Source organism: Austrofundulus limnaeus, unplaced genomic scaffold (assembly GCF_001266775.1).
Source record: "Austrofundulus limnaeus strain Quisiro unplaced genomic scaffold, Austrofundulus_limnaeus-1.0 Scaffold249, whole genome shotgun sequence".
NCBI classification, from domain to species: domain Eukaryota; kingdom Metazoa; phylum Chordata; class Actinopteri; order Cyprinodontiformes; family Rivulidae; genus Austrofundulus; species Austrofundulus limnaeus.
Genome location: NW_013952651.1, coordinates 811,478 through 824,877, shown reverse-complemented (window position 1 = coordinate 824,877; position 13,400 = coordinate 811,478). Strand labels below are relative to the sequence as shown.

General features: G+C 40.3%; 1 protein-coding gene across 1 annotated transcript in view; it reads left to right on the top strand.

Annotated features, from left to right (window-relative positions):
• amot (angiomotin) overlaps positions 1-13,400 on the top strand; it is a gene marked incomplete in the record, with an annotated part of 47,245 nt that overhangs the window by 18,286 nt on the left and 15,559 nt on the right. Inside the window, 4 exon segments of the mRNA XM_014020344.1 lie at positions 1,123-2,152; positions 5,254-5,821; positions 8,755-8,899; positions 13,105-13,197. Coding sequence (XP_013875798.1) covers positions 1,123-2,152; positions 5,254-5,821; positions 8,755-8,899; positions 13,105-13,197 — 1,836 coding nt within the window.

Sequence of the window (13,400 nt, the reverse complement as noted above, 5' to 3'; positions counted from 1 at the left end):
GTGTCAAAGCAGTTTGGAGAGAAAAACAAAGTAAAGAACAAAAAAAAGAAAACGATTAATCGATTACTAAATTAGTCATCGATTATTTTAATAATTGATTAGTCGTCGATTAATCGTTGCTTGCAGCCCTACTATTCAACAAAAAATAAGTTAAAATCATATCCAATTCAGATTAAAATCCCATTACAGTCATTTCATTTTATTACAATACAGTATATTCACATACATTATGAAATGCCAAATATTATATATTATCTATGAAAGTCTGGTCAAAAACACCAAGATTCTTTACATTAGTACTGAATGCAACATTTAATCCAGTCATAGAAAATGAAAGACTGCAAATTTCTTCAAGCCTGTCAGTAGTCCTGTTTCTGTTCACTGAGTTATGCTCATTAGTTACAGTAGAAGCTCCTGAAGCCAAACTTATACAGCGTGATAATGCATCATCTTCCTCTGCAAATGACATTAACACTTCCCACTGTTGAATACTTTAGAATCTCAGTATGTGTTAACATTACTGATAACTGATATTACTGGTAAAAGTTAGTTTCTTTAATGAAAGTTGTGAAAAGTGTCTAATAGTAACCATTAAATCCAAACAATTTTCTTTGAAGCTGAGACCATAATGGTTAGTTTGCCATTCTCATATTCTGTCACATTCTGCTGCATGTGAAGTTTTAAATTAAACCAATTCAAGAAATCTCTGGTTAAATGGCCACAATCGTTTGGGAATCAGACAGCACAGAGGTGTTTTTTCAACTTGACAGTGGATGTTTTGGGGGATCTGTGTTTTAGTGTGAGATGTTTTCACCTTCAGCTTTAATCGTTTAATTGTTTTTTTGTGAGGTTTGTGGTTCTTTGGGTGAATCCTTAACATATTTCTGTAGAACCTGTTCTTTTTCCATTCTTGTTCTTTGGTTCAATCACATCAGCAGGTGTTTTGGGGCTTTTTATATTTTTTGTTGTGTGTGTGTGGGTTGTTGTGAACGGTCTATTTGCTGCTCTGGCCTTTTTGACTGTGCTGCCTTTGAACATTAGTCGTTCTCATAAAAATCATTCATCTTTTACTTGTCACTTCCTGTTTCCTTGTACTTATAATGAATCTGACTCTCCTCATAGGGAGTATCGACCGAGCTCGGAGCTCGTCCTTTCATGAGGTTGGTCACCAGCGTGAGATGGAGATGAGGGCTGCAGCTGAGGAGTCGTCCAACAGCAGCAACAGCGTCGCAGGTAGCGGCAGCACGGTCCTGCAACGCCTCCTGCAGGAGCAAATCAACAGAAACTATGTCCTGCAACAACAGCAGCAGTCTGGAGGAGGTGGTGGAGCAGCAGGGGGAGGGGGAGGAGGTTATATGGTCCAGGGACAGGTAAGCCCTTCTGATGATCACTCCATAACTGCCCACATTGCACGTCAAGAACCTCAGGGACAGGAACTGCAGACGGACAATGGCCTTGAGAAGCTCGGCTCCCTCAGAGTCGGAGGAGGAGGTGGGAGCAGTGGAGGAGGAGGCTGTGTCGGGACCTGTGGTGGAGGAGGTGGAGGCAGCAGTGGTAGTGGAGGTGGTGGGAGCAACCAAGGCCAGTGCCCAAACCCAGAAGACCTCCCCACGTATGAAGAAGCCAAAGTACAGTCCCAGTACTTTCGTGGCCAAGGGCCTCCTCCCCAGGCTCAGCAGCAGAACAGCTCACCCCAGCAGCCCCCACTGCCCACCTCGGTGAGTGCCGCCTATTATGTGACTGGGCTGGGCGGTGCTAAGGTACGTACCGAGGGTCGACCAACACTGCAGCGAGTCAGCGGCGCAGGAAAGGTGCACCAGGACGATGGACTGAAGGACCTGAAGCAAGGCCACGTTCGGTCTCTGAGTGAGCGGCTGATGCAGCTCTCTTTAGCCACCAGTGGTGTGAAGGCCCACCCCCCAGTAAGCAGCACCCCCCTGTCCCCCCAGCTGCCTCTTCCTGGGCAGTCCGGTGACTACTACAAGTCCCCGCATCGAGGCCCTCCTCCAGACTACCCATATAAAGGAATGGGTTCTTCTGGCAAACTGCAGGACTCTGCAGGTCACTTTTACCAAGAACTGAGAGGGAGGGAACACTCCAGGGAGGTCCCAAATGTCCGATACCAGCCCCCACCCGAGTATGGCTCATTCAGGTAAAGAACACACACTTTTTAATGTAGTCACTGTTTATAGCTGCAGAGAAAGGTTAACATGTGATATTTCCACTCTCTGCATGTTGCAATAAGACCAGGGCATGGTTTGCAGTGTAAGTGATGAGGACGGATCCTGCTGGGCTGGTTCCACACCAGTTTACCTCACAGCAAACAGGCGTCTAACAGTTATAAATTCCACAAAGTTTAATTCATCAGGCCAGGACATGTTGGGACATGAAATGTTAATCTTTGATGACAGATCCTGTGGGAACCAAAGGCAGTGATCTTTGTTCTATTTAAACATTTGATGCTGGTGTTTTTCCCGAAATGACAGTAAACAGGTAATTACAGTTTGGGCTCAACTTGTTCCACCTGTTCAAGCTTTTGTTTTAAAATTTCCATATACTGTAGAACCCCAATTCTAAAAAAAAGTTGGGGCGTTGTGTAAAATGTAAATAATCATAGAATGCAATGATTTACAAACTTAGCAAACCTGTCTTTTTATCCACAATGAAACATTGTAAACATACAGTTAAAACATGTTCAAACCAAGAAATGGTACATTAAAAAAAGAATATGTTAAATTTGAATTGTATGGCAGGAACACATGTTGGGACAAGGCAACAAAAGGCTGTAAAAGTAAGTAGCATGAGTAAAAATCAATTATATAGACAACAGGTCAGTCAGAGGACTGTGTAGAAAAAGAGAATTTTAGAGCAGCTAAATCTTTTAGAAGATGACAGATCTCACCAGTCTCCAAGAAATATCTAAAATTAGTGAACCAATCTGAAGAAAAATATCCTCAATAAAAAATTAAAAAGACCTTAAATAACCCATCATCTATACAGTTCATAATATTATCAAAAAAATCAAAAAGTGATTTTCAGACCCTCAGGAGCCACTGTATTAAAACAGTCCTGGTTTTGTTCTGGACCTCACTGCTTGGGCTCAGGGTCACTTCCAGAAATCATTACGTGTAAACACAGTTTACAGCAACACCCACAAATGCTGGTTAAAGCTCTATCATGCAAGAAGAAGCCATGTCAACGCCATCCAGAAATGTCACCATCGTACGTGTCACGTTGTACGGATTGTCCGTAAATTACACAGATATTTTTTTCAAAGTCACCAATTTTTTTCAAAATCTCAGCTCCAAATTTGTTTCATGTCTCAGAGCCTGTAGAATGGAAAGAAAAAAATTTAAATTAAAAACTATCTTCCAACACGCTCTGCTACTAGAAATAAGTTCCCCTCCTCAGGACAGTTATCTCAGCTCCACAGTTTTTCTTTCCCTGCGTCCGACAGTCCGATGAACACCCCCACCCACAGGAACAGACATGTATGCACCTTCTTCTCTGAGCCAAAGTTCATTTAAAATGGACTGAGGCAAAGTGGAAAACTGTTCTGAGGTCAGCCAGCCTAATATTTGAAATTCATTTCAGAAACCATGAACCACATCCTTCATACTACAGAAGAGAAGGACTATCTGGCCTGTTATTATGGCACAATTCAAAAACCTGCCTCTCTGATGGCGTGGGTGTGCATTAGTCCCTCCGGCATGGTGCTCTACCTATAAACATACAGGTTCACAATACTTCACAGTGATGAATATGATCCATCCAACCTATTTGAGATGTGTTGTTTGTGCAGTGAAATGAAAAAAAAAGTCTGTAATTTCTTAGTTTAAACATATGTTATGTTCGCTGTGTTTGATTGTGAATAAGATACAGGCTTAAAAAAATTGCAAATCATTGCATATCCTGTTTTAAGATATTTAGGTAAGGGTACCATCATTTCTGTCTAGTCCTGTTTCATGAGTTGCTGTTTTTTTTAATCATGGATGAAAAACAATGTCTGAATTTCATTTGTTCATTTTTATAGAATTCTTATTTACTATTACTTTTGTGAAATTCAACTTTTTTCTGTGACCATTGTGGGTTTTATATATAATGCACTAAACATAATCAGACTAAGGAGATGTAATCTGTCTTATAAAGCAGATGCACAGTTTCTATATGTTGGGTTGTATTTGTACAAATTCCTCTGACAGAGAAAGAAAAAAAATCAGTATCCTGGGGATGTTTAGCTTGTGCTCTGGTACATTGTATTAGTACTCTGAATGCAATCAGTCTGGGCAGGGCTGGGCGGTATGACCTCAAATTCATATCACGGTATAAACTGAATCCCTTCACGGTAACGGTATATATCGCGGTAGAAAATTATCATAAAAAGTAAAGATAATGTAATTTTTAGAGCATTTAACTGCAATCTTAAGCAAACCCAGCATTTTTGGTTTAATATCTGCCTGCCAAACAATGAGCTTCCACCTGCTATCAGCTGCTGCTCTGTTGCGCGCTCATCTTCATCATCTTCATCATCTTCATCGTCAGAGCAGAAGCCGACTTTACATTAGCAAGATGGATTTATGGCTGAACGAACGTCCACGTCTTTTTTATAATCATCTCTGTGAGTAACAATACTTAAAAAACAAGTTTTTCTCCGACAATTTGGTGTGAAAAACTATAGTTGCAGCGAGAGGAGAGGAGAGGAAAGGAAAGGAAAGGAAAGGAAAGGAAAGGAAAGGAAAGGAAAGGAAAGGAAAGGAAAGGAAGAGATTATGATCCCGCAACACGATGTAACTTTCCTACAGCGGGAGGGGGATATTTATCCTCTCTATACGTGTTTTAAAACGCTATAATTTCTTCATTATATTTCAAACTCCTCCTGCTCAGTTGTCTCTGCACTCACAGCCCTGTTGACACAAGTGCGATGACGATAGGACGGTAGAGCGTAAATTTCTACTGTAGGCCAAATTCATACCGTTTCTACCGTCTACCACATATACCGCACAGCCCTWAGTCTGAGCCATGCTGAAGGTCCACTTCCTGACCTGACTTAAAATCAGTTTTTAAACAGAGTTGTTGAAATTAGGCTCAGCTGCTGGCTCATTTATTAAATTCTTATTAAACAGAACAGAATTACTGAATGATATTATGTTTTTGTTATTGTTTAATTTGAACCAGATTTCAGTCAGTGGAGATACAGTCTTGACAGAATCTCTAGAATCCTTCCATGTAAACATTTAGCTGATGTCTCCTCAGATCCAGTAAGGAGGGTTCTGTTCACTACCAGAGACCCCTGCACCAACACAGCCCCACGTCCTCTGTCACTTCCGTTGGCTCTCTGTCTCGTGCCCAGTCCTCGACCCTCAGCAGCATCCTCTCTGCTTCCCATTCCTCACATCCCTCCATTCCTCACCAACAACCTCAGAGCCACGGAGACACTTTCCCCACGATGGGCCCTCGTAGTCCCCAGGGAGCAGGCTCCCACCCTGTGGCAGAGCCCTTCGCCCCAGGACCTGGTCATCAGACTTCTCAGAGGGGTCAGACATTCCCCATGGACCCCTACGGCTCGTCTCCACGGTTTCACCATCAGCAGCACACTCAGTGTCAGCAGCAGCCCTTCCAAGTGCCTGCACCTCTGCAGCCCCAGCTGTCAGTTCAACCTGGACACTTTTCTCTGCCACAGTCCTACCCACAGCTGCAGGGGGGGGAGCCGTATGCTATGATGTCTCGGGCCCAGCACATGGTTGATGTACTGACAGAAGAAAACAGGATGCTGAGGCAGGAAATGGAAGCATGTCGGGAGAAAGTCACAAAGCTGCACAAGGTAATATTTTGATTTAATAATGCTTAGAAACTTACGTTTTTATTGTTTATTGAAGTGGGCTGTGGCCTGTACATAAAGATGCAGCGGGTAAAATAAGTATTGAACACGTCAACATTTTTCTCAGTAAATATATTACTAGAGGTGCTAATGACATGAAATTTTCACCAGATGTTGGTAACAACCCAAGTGATCCATACATACAAAGAAATCAAACCATAAATGTCCAGAAATGAAGTTATTTGTAATAATMTGGAATGGCACAGGGAAAAAGTATTGAACACACTTACTGAAATTTATCTAATACTTTGTACAAAAGCCTTTGTTGTCAATGACAGCTTCAAGACGCCTCCTGTATGGAGAAACTAGTGGCATGCATTGCTCAGGTGTGATTTTGYCCCATTCTTCCACACAAACAGTCTTCAAATCTTAAAGGTTTTGTGGACCTCTTCTATGAACTCTGATCTTTAGTTCTTTCTATAGATTTTCTGTTGGATTCAGGTCAGGTGATTGGCTGGGCCATTCCAGCAGCTTTAGTTTCTTTCTCTGAAACCAACTGAGAGTTTCCTTGGCTTTGTGTTTGGGCTCATTGTCTTGCTGAAATGTCCAGCCACGTTTCATCTTCATCATCCTGGTAGATGGAAGCAGATTTTTATCAAGAATGTCTCTGTACATTTTTCCACTCATCCTTCCCTCAATTATTTGAAGTTTGCCAGTACCATATGCTGAAAAACAGCCCCACACCATGATGTTCCCACCTCCAAACTTCACTGTTGGTATGGTGTTTTTGGGCTGATGTGCAGTGCCATTTGACCTCCAAACATGATGTGTATTCTGGCATCCAAACAGTTCAATGTTGGTCTCATCTGACCAGACTATATTCTCCCAGTATTACACAGGCTTGTRTAAATGTTGTGCAGCAAACTTTAAAGGAGCTTCAACATGCTGTTTCTTCAGCAGTGGAGTCTTGCGTGGTGAGCGTGCATACAGGCCATGGTGGTTCAGTGCATTACTTATTGTTTTCTTTGAAACAATCGTACCTGCTAATTCCAGGTCTTTCTGAAGCTCTCCACAAGTGGTCCTTGGCTCTTGGACAACTCTTCTGATAATTCTTTTCACTCCTCTGTCAGAAATCTTGTGAGGAGCACCTGGTCGTGGTCAGTTTATGGTGAAATAATGTTCTTTCCACRTCTGAATTATGGCCCCAACAGTGCTCACTGGAACCTTCAGAAGTTTAGACATTCTTCTGTAAKCGATGCCATCATTATGCTTTGCAACAATAAGGTTGTGAAGGTCTTGAGAGAGCTCTTTACTTTTACCCATCATCAGATGGTTCTTGTSTGATACCTGGTCATCATTTGGGACTGAACCAGCTGATATTAACTTGCKCTGACAAGGGGCAGGCTTGCTTTCAAATTACTGAGAGAGTTCAGCTGGTGTCTTGGCTTTCCATGTCTTTTTACACCTCCCTTTCTTCTTGTGTTCAATACTTTTTCCCTYMGACATTCCACATTATTACAAATAACTTCATTTCTGGACATTTATGGTTTGATTTCTTTGTATGTATGGATCACTTGGGTTGTTACCAACATCTGGTGAAAATTTCATGTCATTAGCACCTCTAGTAATATATTRACTGAGGAAAATGMTGACGTGTTCAATACTTATTTTACCCACTGTATGTAAAACTGTGGTTTGTTACCTGGAGTTACTGTTAAATAGTCTTATTTACATTATACCTCTGTTGGCACAGGAGCTGGCTACCCTACAAAATAATTACACTAAATGTTTGTGAAAATCTGTGTAAAGGTTTTGTTATCTGCTGCATCTTGGTGACATTCACAGAGCAAACAGTATTATCAAACAGCTGGTGTAAACATGCCCATCAGGGTCAGTAAATGTGAACAATCTATTCTCATTCTGCATTAGAAGACAAGATATGAATGTTTTCACCTGTTTGCCACAAAGATAGCAGGTAAAACTGTGACAGAGAGAAGCATGTTTTGTCACAGTGAGCTCCAGGTTTTACAAGCTGAGACACTAATAATCCTGTCAGATAATTACTGTTTGTTAACTTCTGGATGTGATGGACTGTTTGTTAAAATGTTCTGTAATCATAAGGTTTTACATCCCGACTAAACAGCAAGAAAGGATTGGATACACTATAGGGTTTGGCAAAATTGTACRGTGTACAATTWATCGTCAGTGAAACTGTCAACAATTAATTTTCCACTTTAAAATTACTGCAATTCGTGCCAAGAAATGACACATTTTGTGTACGACGTACGATCATCAGGTGGCATGTGAGCCCAATGGTGGAAGGCAGCCTGCAGCAGCTAACCCTACCCCTCCCCCTGCCCTCATCTCTAACCCTAACCCTACGAATTTAATCACCTGAAACTCTGGTATAAACTGAAGAGGAAATCCAGAAAATGTGAACCAAAGCCACATGTTGGCCACATGCAATTTTCTATTAATATTAATATTCAACATTATTGGCTGAATGCCACAATTAATAGTGAAAATGTTTACAATTCAATATTGCCCAGCCCTAATATGCTTTTTAGATTATTTATTCATAGATGCAATAATGTCTGATACTTATCACTGGAAAAGAATTTAATTGAAAATTTTCCTGATAAACATGCCCTGTATTTGTGAAGGCAGCAGATTGCTTTTCTCCTTTTTGTTCTTCCTTCTTCTCTGAGACAAAAACTTGGGCAGCCATCTGCTCCCACTGGCCAGGAGTTGAGAGGTAAACAGAAAACACAGGGTCATCGGCGGTAACAGTTGCAAATACAGAGTGTAGAGAGTGATACAACATGGGGAAATGTGCTCAGTATTCCTCCAGCAGTCCCTGGAGTCCGTGCAGCTTCCCTCAAAAACTGATTGGAACATCATTTTGACAATATATTTTCTCGTGTTTTTTGGCGCAGTTGGAAACGGAGATCCAGCTGGTGTCAGAGGCGTATGAAAACCTTGCYAAGTCCTCCTCCAAGAGGGAGTCCCTTGAGAAAACTATGAGGAACAAGTTGGAGCTGGAGGTTCGCCGTCTGCATGACTTCAACAGGGACCTAAGAGGTAAGAGCTTTGAAACCTGCAACAATAAAACATATCTGTCCTGCAGCTTGGAGTTTCTCCTCAAAGCATGAGGGCCCGAAGAAACTCCCTCTGGATTTTATTTACTCTACTCTCTACACATAAACATGATGCCTATATAAACCACCTTTTTAACTTTACCAGTTTCTGTAAAGGGCTTTGCAGAGTTTCTCATTCACCCATTTACACAAACATCTAGCTTTCTATTAGGGATGGGTACTTTTGACATTTGAATCGATTCGGAACCAATATCCGGTACCTGGGAATCAGTACCGGTACTTAACAGTACCAATTTTCTTTACTTTGTGTGTACTGTATTTTTAATAATAAACTTCTTTTTTAATTTAACATATTTCTCAATATATAAAATTTAACAAATATCAAGACAACATCCAACTCTTTGTATTGTAACACAAGTTTTTTAAACTAATTTCTTTAAGGTGAAAACTCTTGAAAACAACAAGACTGTTTTGTCTAATTGAACAAATTAAAATCCAGCTCCGTGTTTCTATTGATGTCATTTCCCCACTAGAAAAATGTGTGATGGAGGTCCATGGAAGGCAAATACGTTCAGATCAAATAAGCAAAAAAGGATGGAGTTAAAATAAATAAAAGTTCTTCAAGCTACGTTTTGAACATCCAAAACACGTCCAACTCTTCAACTTAGCTGCTTGTTCTCTTTCAGGTCAGACGTGTTCGGACGGTCAGGAAGCTCCTCTGTTGTTTTCCTCTGCTGGTCTCTGTTTAATGGTGGATGAAATAAAGAAAGTGGCGATACTTTCTTTACTTTGAGCAAGCGAACATCGTGCTCACAAGATAATTAATCCACCAGATAATTCAGAGGCGGTCTGTTTGGTGAGTTTTACTCCAGGAGCTATGAGGCTTTAAAGCTACGTTCAGACTGAGCTCTGTTTACTGAACCAGCAGCTGCTGACGTCATTACGCTCTGCTTGATGCTGCGTTCAGGACAAGCATGGAAAACTCACCACTCTTACGCCAATACGGTCGCAATGCTGCGTTCAGGACAAGCATGGAAAACTCACCACTCTTACGCCAATACGGTCACAATGATGCGTTTAGGTACTGAAACGTGGTACCGTTTGATGTTACATGAATAGCCTCTCAGTAGTACCGACGGAATTCGGTCGGTACTTAATAAAGTATCGAATTCGGTACCCATCCCTACTTTCTATCAATATGCAGAACTTTTATACTTTCACTCATACCCCAATAAGCATCCAGGGGTAGACGTAAGGTAATTTCCTGACAAAATCGGGTTGTCCTTTATAAAAAATGTCAAAAAATCTGAAGAAAAAATGTAATTTGATAAGAATACTGGCTGTATCTTAATTCATGGGTTGCAGCCGACATTGGCTACATCCTACCTGGGCCGTAGGCCACAAGTGTAGAATAACGGCATAAATGGCATTGAAATGAGACAGTCTAGTTTACAGATGACGTATGCTTGTGTGACCATGCACTTCCCCGTTACCACGGCATTACATTTCATATCACATGCCTTCAGTTGTCTTTTCACTGTATCATTTTTTAAATTAATAATTTTGATTTAGCTCCAGTATCAGTGCTTGTAATTGCATTTGATTTAGCATCTCATTGCAACAAAGGTTTCATCAACTAAGTTGCCAAACATATATTTAAAAATAAAATCTTCAGTCWTTGATTAATTTCCAAACTGCCATGAAAGAAAATAAACTGTCTTGTAAAGAAAAAAAAACTCAGCTATTTTCATTTTTCTGTTAAGTTTGCTGACGGCGCAATGGATCCTGGGATATTGCCGACCACATAGGATACTCAGGTGCAGCCTACATTTTCAGGGGTTTGTCGGCCACATGAGTAGTCGCCCAGGAATTAAGTAACTCATCTTCTACAAAGTTTGTAAATAGGAGTATACTGTGTACATGACCTAAGTAATTACACATTTAGTGTTCTCTAATAAAGTGTTGATGTTGTAAGATGACTTTAACCTGCAAACATTTGTTGGACTCTGTATATAATGGAGCCTTGTGTTTTATCACTGGTCTTAGAGCCCTTACCCACAACTGTCATCTGTATACCAGTACTGGATGGACTGCCTTATCCACCTGCAGATTTGTTTATTGGCATAATCTTGTTTATAAAGTAATTTTGGGTTTACTTCCCCCTTACTTCCTGTCCTATATCCGGAGGTCATTTTCTTCGCTCGGATGAGTTTATTTTATTAACTGTACCTAAGGTTTGCACTGATTATGGCAAAGGTTCCTTCTACTTTGCTGCTCCCTCAGACTGGAATCTACTGCAGAAAAACTTGAAGTTGAAGGAGTTGGTGTCTTTTAATGTTTTTTTGGGCCATTCTTAAACATAAAACATTTGTATATGAGACATTTGTTTGTAAATGTTTTAACTGATATTGTACTCTAATAGAGTAGTTCGACTCTGGGACTCAACTTGTTGAATCTAAAGTGGCACAAGGCCCACTCAGACAATAAGAATTTACTGATCAAAGTGATTATTGATCTAAATCTTGGTTTAATTTTTATTATTTTTGCATTATGTAATGCACTTACTAATAAGCAAAGACCTTGTCAAATAAATCATAAGACGTGATTATAACAAACATTTACATACCTGCCAACATTTGCTGGTGGTAACGAAGGACACTTAAACATTTATACTCACACCAGCAGTGTAAAGTGATCCTAAGGGTCCAAATGCATGCCCCTCAGAACTTTTAGAACAAATCTACCTAACTAATGCATTTGAAGCCATGTGAAATGCATTTTTCTTAATACTTAGAAGAGAAAACCTAAAATAGTTGTTATATTAGGTTGGGGCCGTGCATTGTAGGAGGAGATGTGGTCYATCAGCTTTTGCGCCTCTGCTTCAAAAATGACCATCAAGTGATTTTTAATGGTTTTGTTGTGCACCTGAACACACAATGTTATGGTGGAACTTCTTGTGAGGAGCTTTCAAGTTAATCCAGGAAACACTGAAAGCTTTCACCTGCAGTCTGACTCAAAGCTGAAAGCAGTCGCTGTCAGACAGCACACAGTCACTGTGCTGTGATAAACCTTTTTAACTTGGTTGTTGACCGGACTGGGATCTGGTTGTCCAAACAAAAATAGGTTGTCTCTGAAGACCTAAAGGCCCTTGTGTCGACCGCTGAGCATCATGGGAGTAACGTGATGTCCAAGGACACTTCATCAAGCTGCCAACAACCTTGGTTTCGCAACTCAAAGCAGCCACCTCGACAAGTGAGGCACTGAACATGGCCCACTCAGACTCGATGTCCCCCTCCTCAGCTGGGATGTGCTTAAAGTTTTCTAGGAGGTTTGAGTTGAAGATCTTACTGAAGGGTTCTTCTGTCAGGTGGTCCCAGCAAACCCTCACTACACGTTTGGGTCTACAGGGTTAGTCCGGCATCTTCCCATGCCTTTTAAAGTTTTTACATCAAAATCATTAAGCTGCTCTTCATTCTTTTGGTCACAAGATGGCTCCAAAGAGTTGTTGAAAACTTTTGAATAATTAACCCTTTTCGAAAAAAAAATCCTTCAGTGCTTCAGAAAAGCTTCATTTGCTCATCACTAAGGAACATCAAACTGCTTGGAGATGATCTTATAGTCTTTACCTTTTACATGCTGCTTGGTTATTTTCTTTCAAATCCCCTGAATCACTCTCTTCTCAGCTTTCTATGGTCCACTTTTAGTGTACACACCATGATATGAAACAGTACTGTGGCTACTTTTAATAGTACTGAAGTTTTGTTCGCGCTTGTATCAGAGAAGAAAACATAAAAAAATGTTCCAAATAATTTTCAATATGTATGCTTCCACAATACGGAGAACAAAGAGTGCCCTGTCTGCCACTTCTCAAAATAAAAAAATAAAATACAGCTTTTTTTAGCTTATTGCCCAATCTTTTACTGTTATTTATTTTACTTTGGGTATGTTATTTTGAGATTGTAGTTTAACTGTAGTTAAATAAATTTGGATTGAATTGGGGTACTTGTTACGTACTATATGCACTAGACCAGATAAAAACTTTAAACAAGATTAAAGTTGACTATTAATGAACAGATGACAGAAATGTGTGAAACAGACTGAAGTGATGTTTTTCTTTTTAAAGTATTTAAACAATTATTTTTTATTTCTAAGTGACTGAATGAAGTGTTCTGTTCTTCTGTTTTAAAGAGCGCATGGAGACTGCTAATAAGCAACTTGCCTCTAAAGAGTGTGATGGCTCAGAAGACAACCGTAAAACCATCTCCCAGCTGCTGACACAGAGTGAGTTGAACACACAAACATACTGCAGCCATGGTTGTTTCAGCTGGAATCCAAACGTCTCACTTCATAGTGTATGTTTTAATGCAAAAAAAAAAAAATTAAATCTAGTGTTTAAAGAGTAACTTACCCCAAAATTAACTTTTTTTAGCTGATAAACTGTCTAGAATGTGTCTAAAATGTTATATAGTACTGTTTCTGTGCTA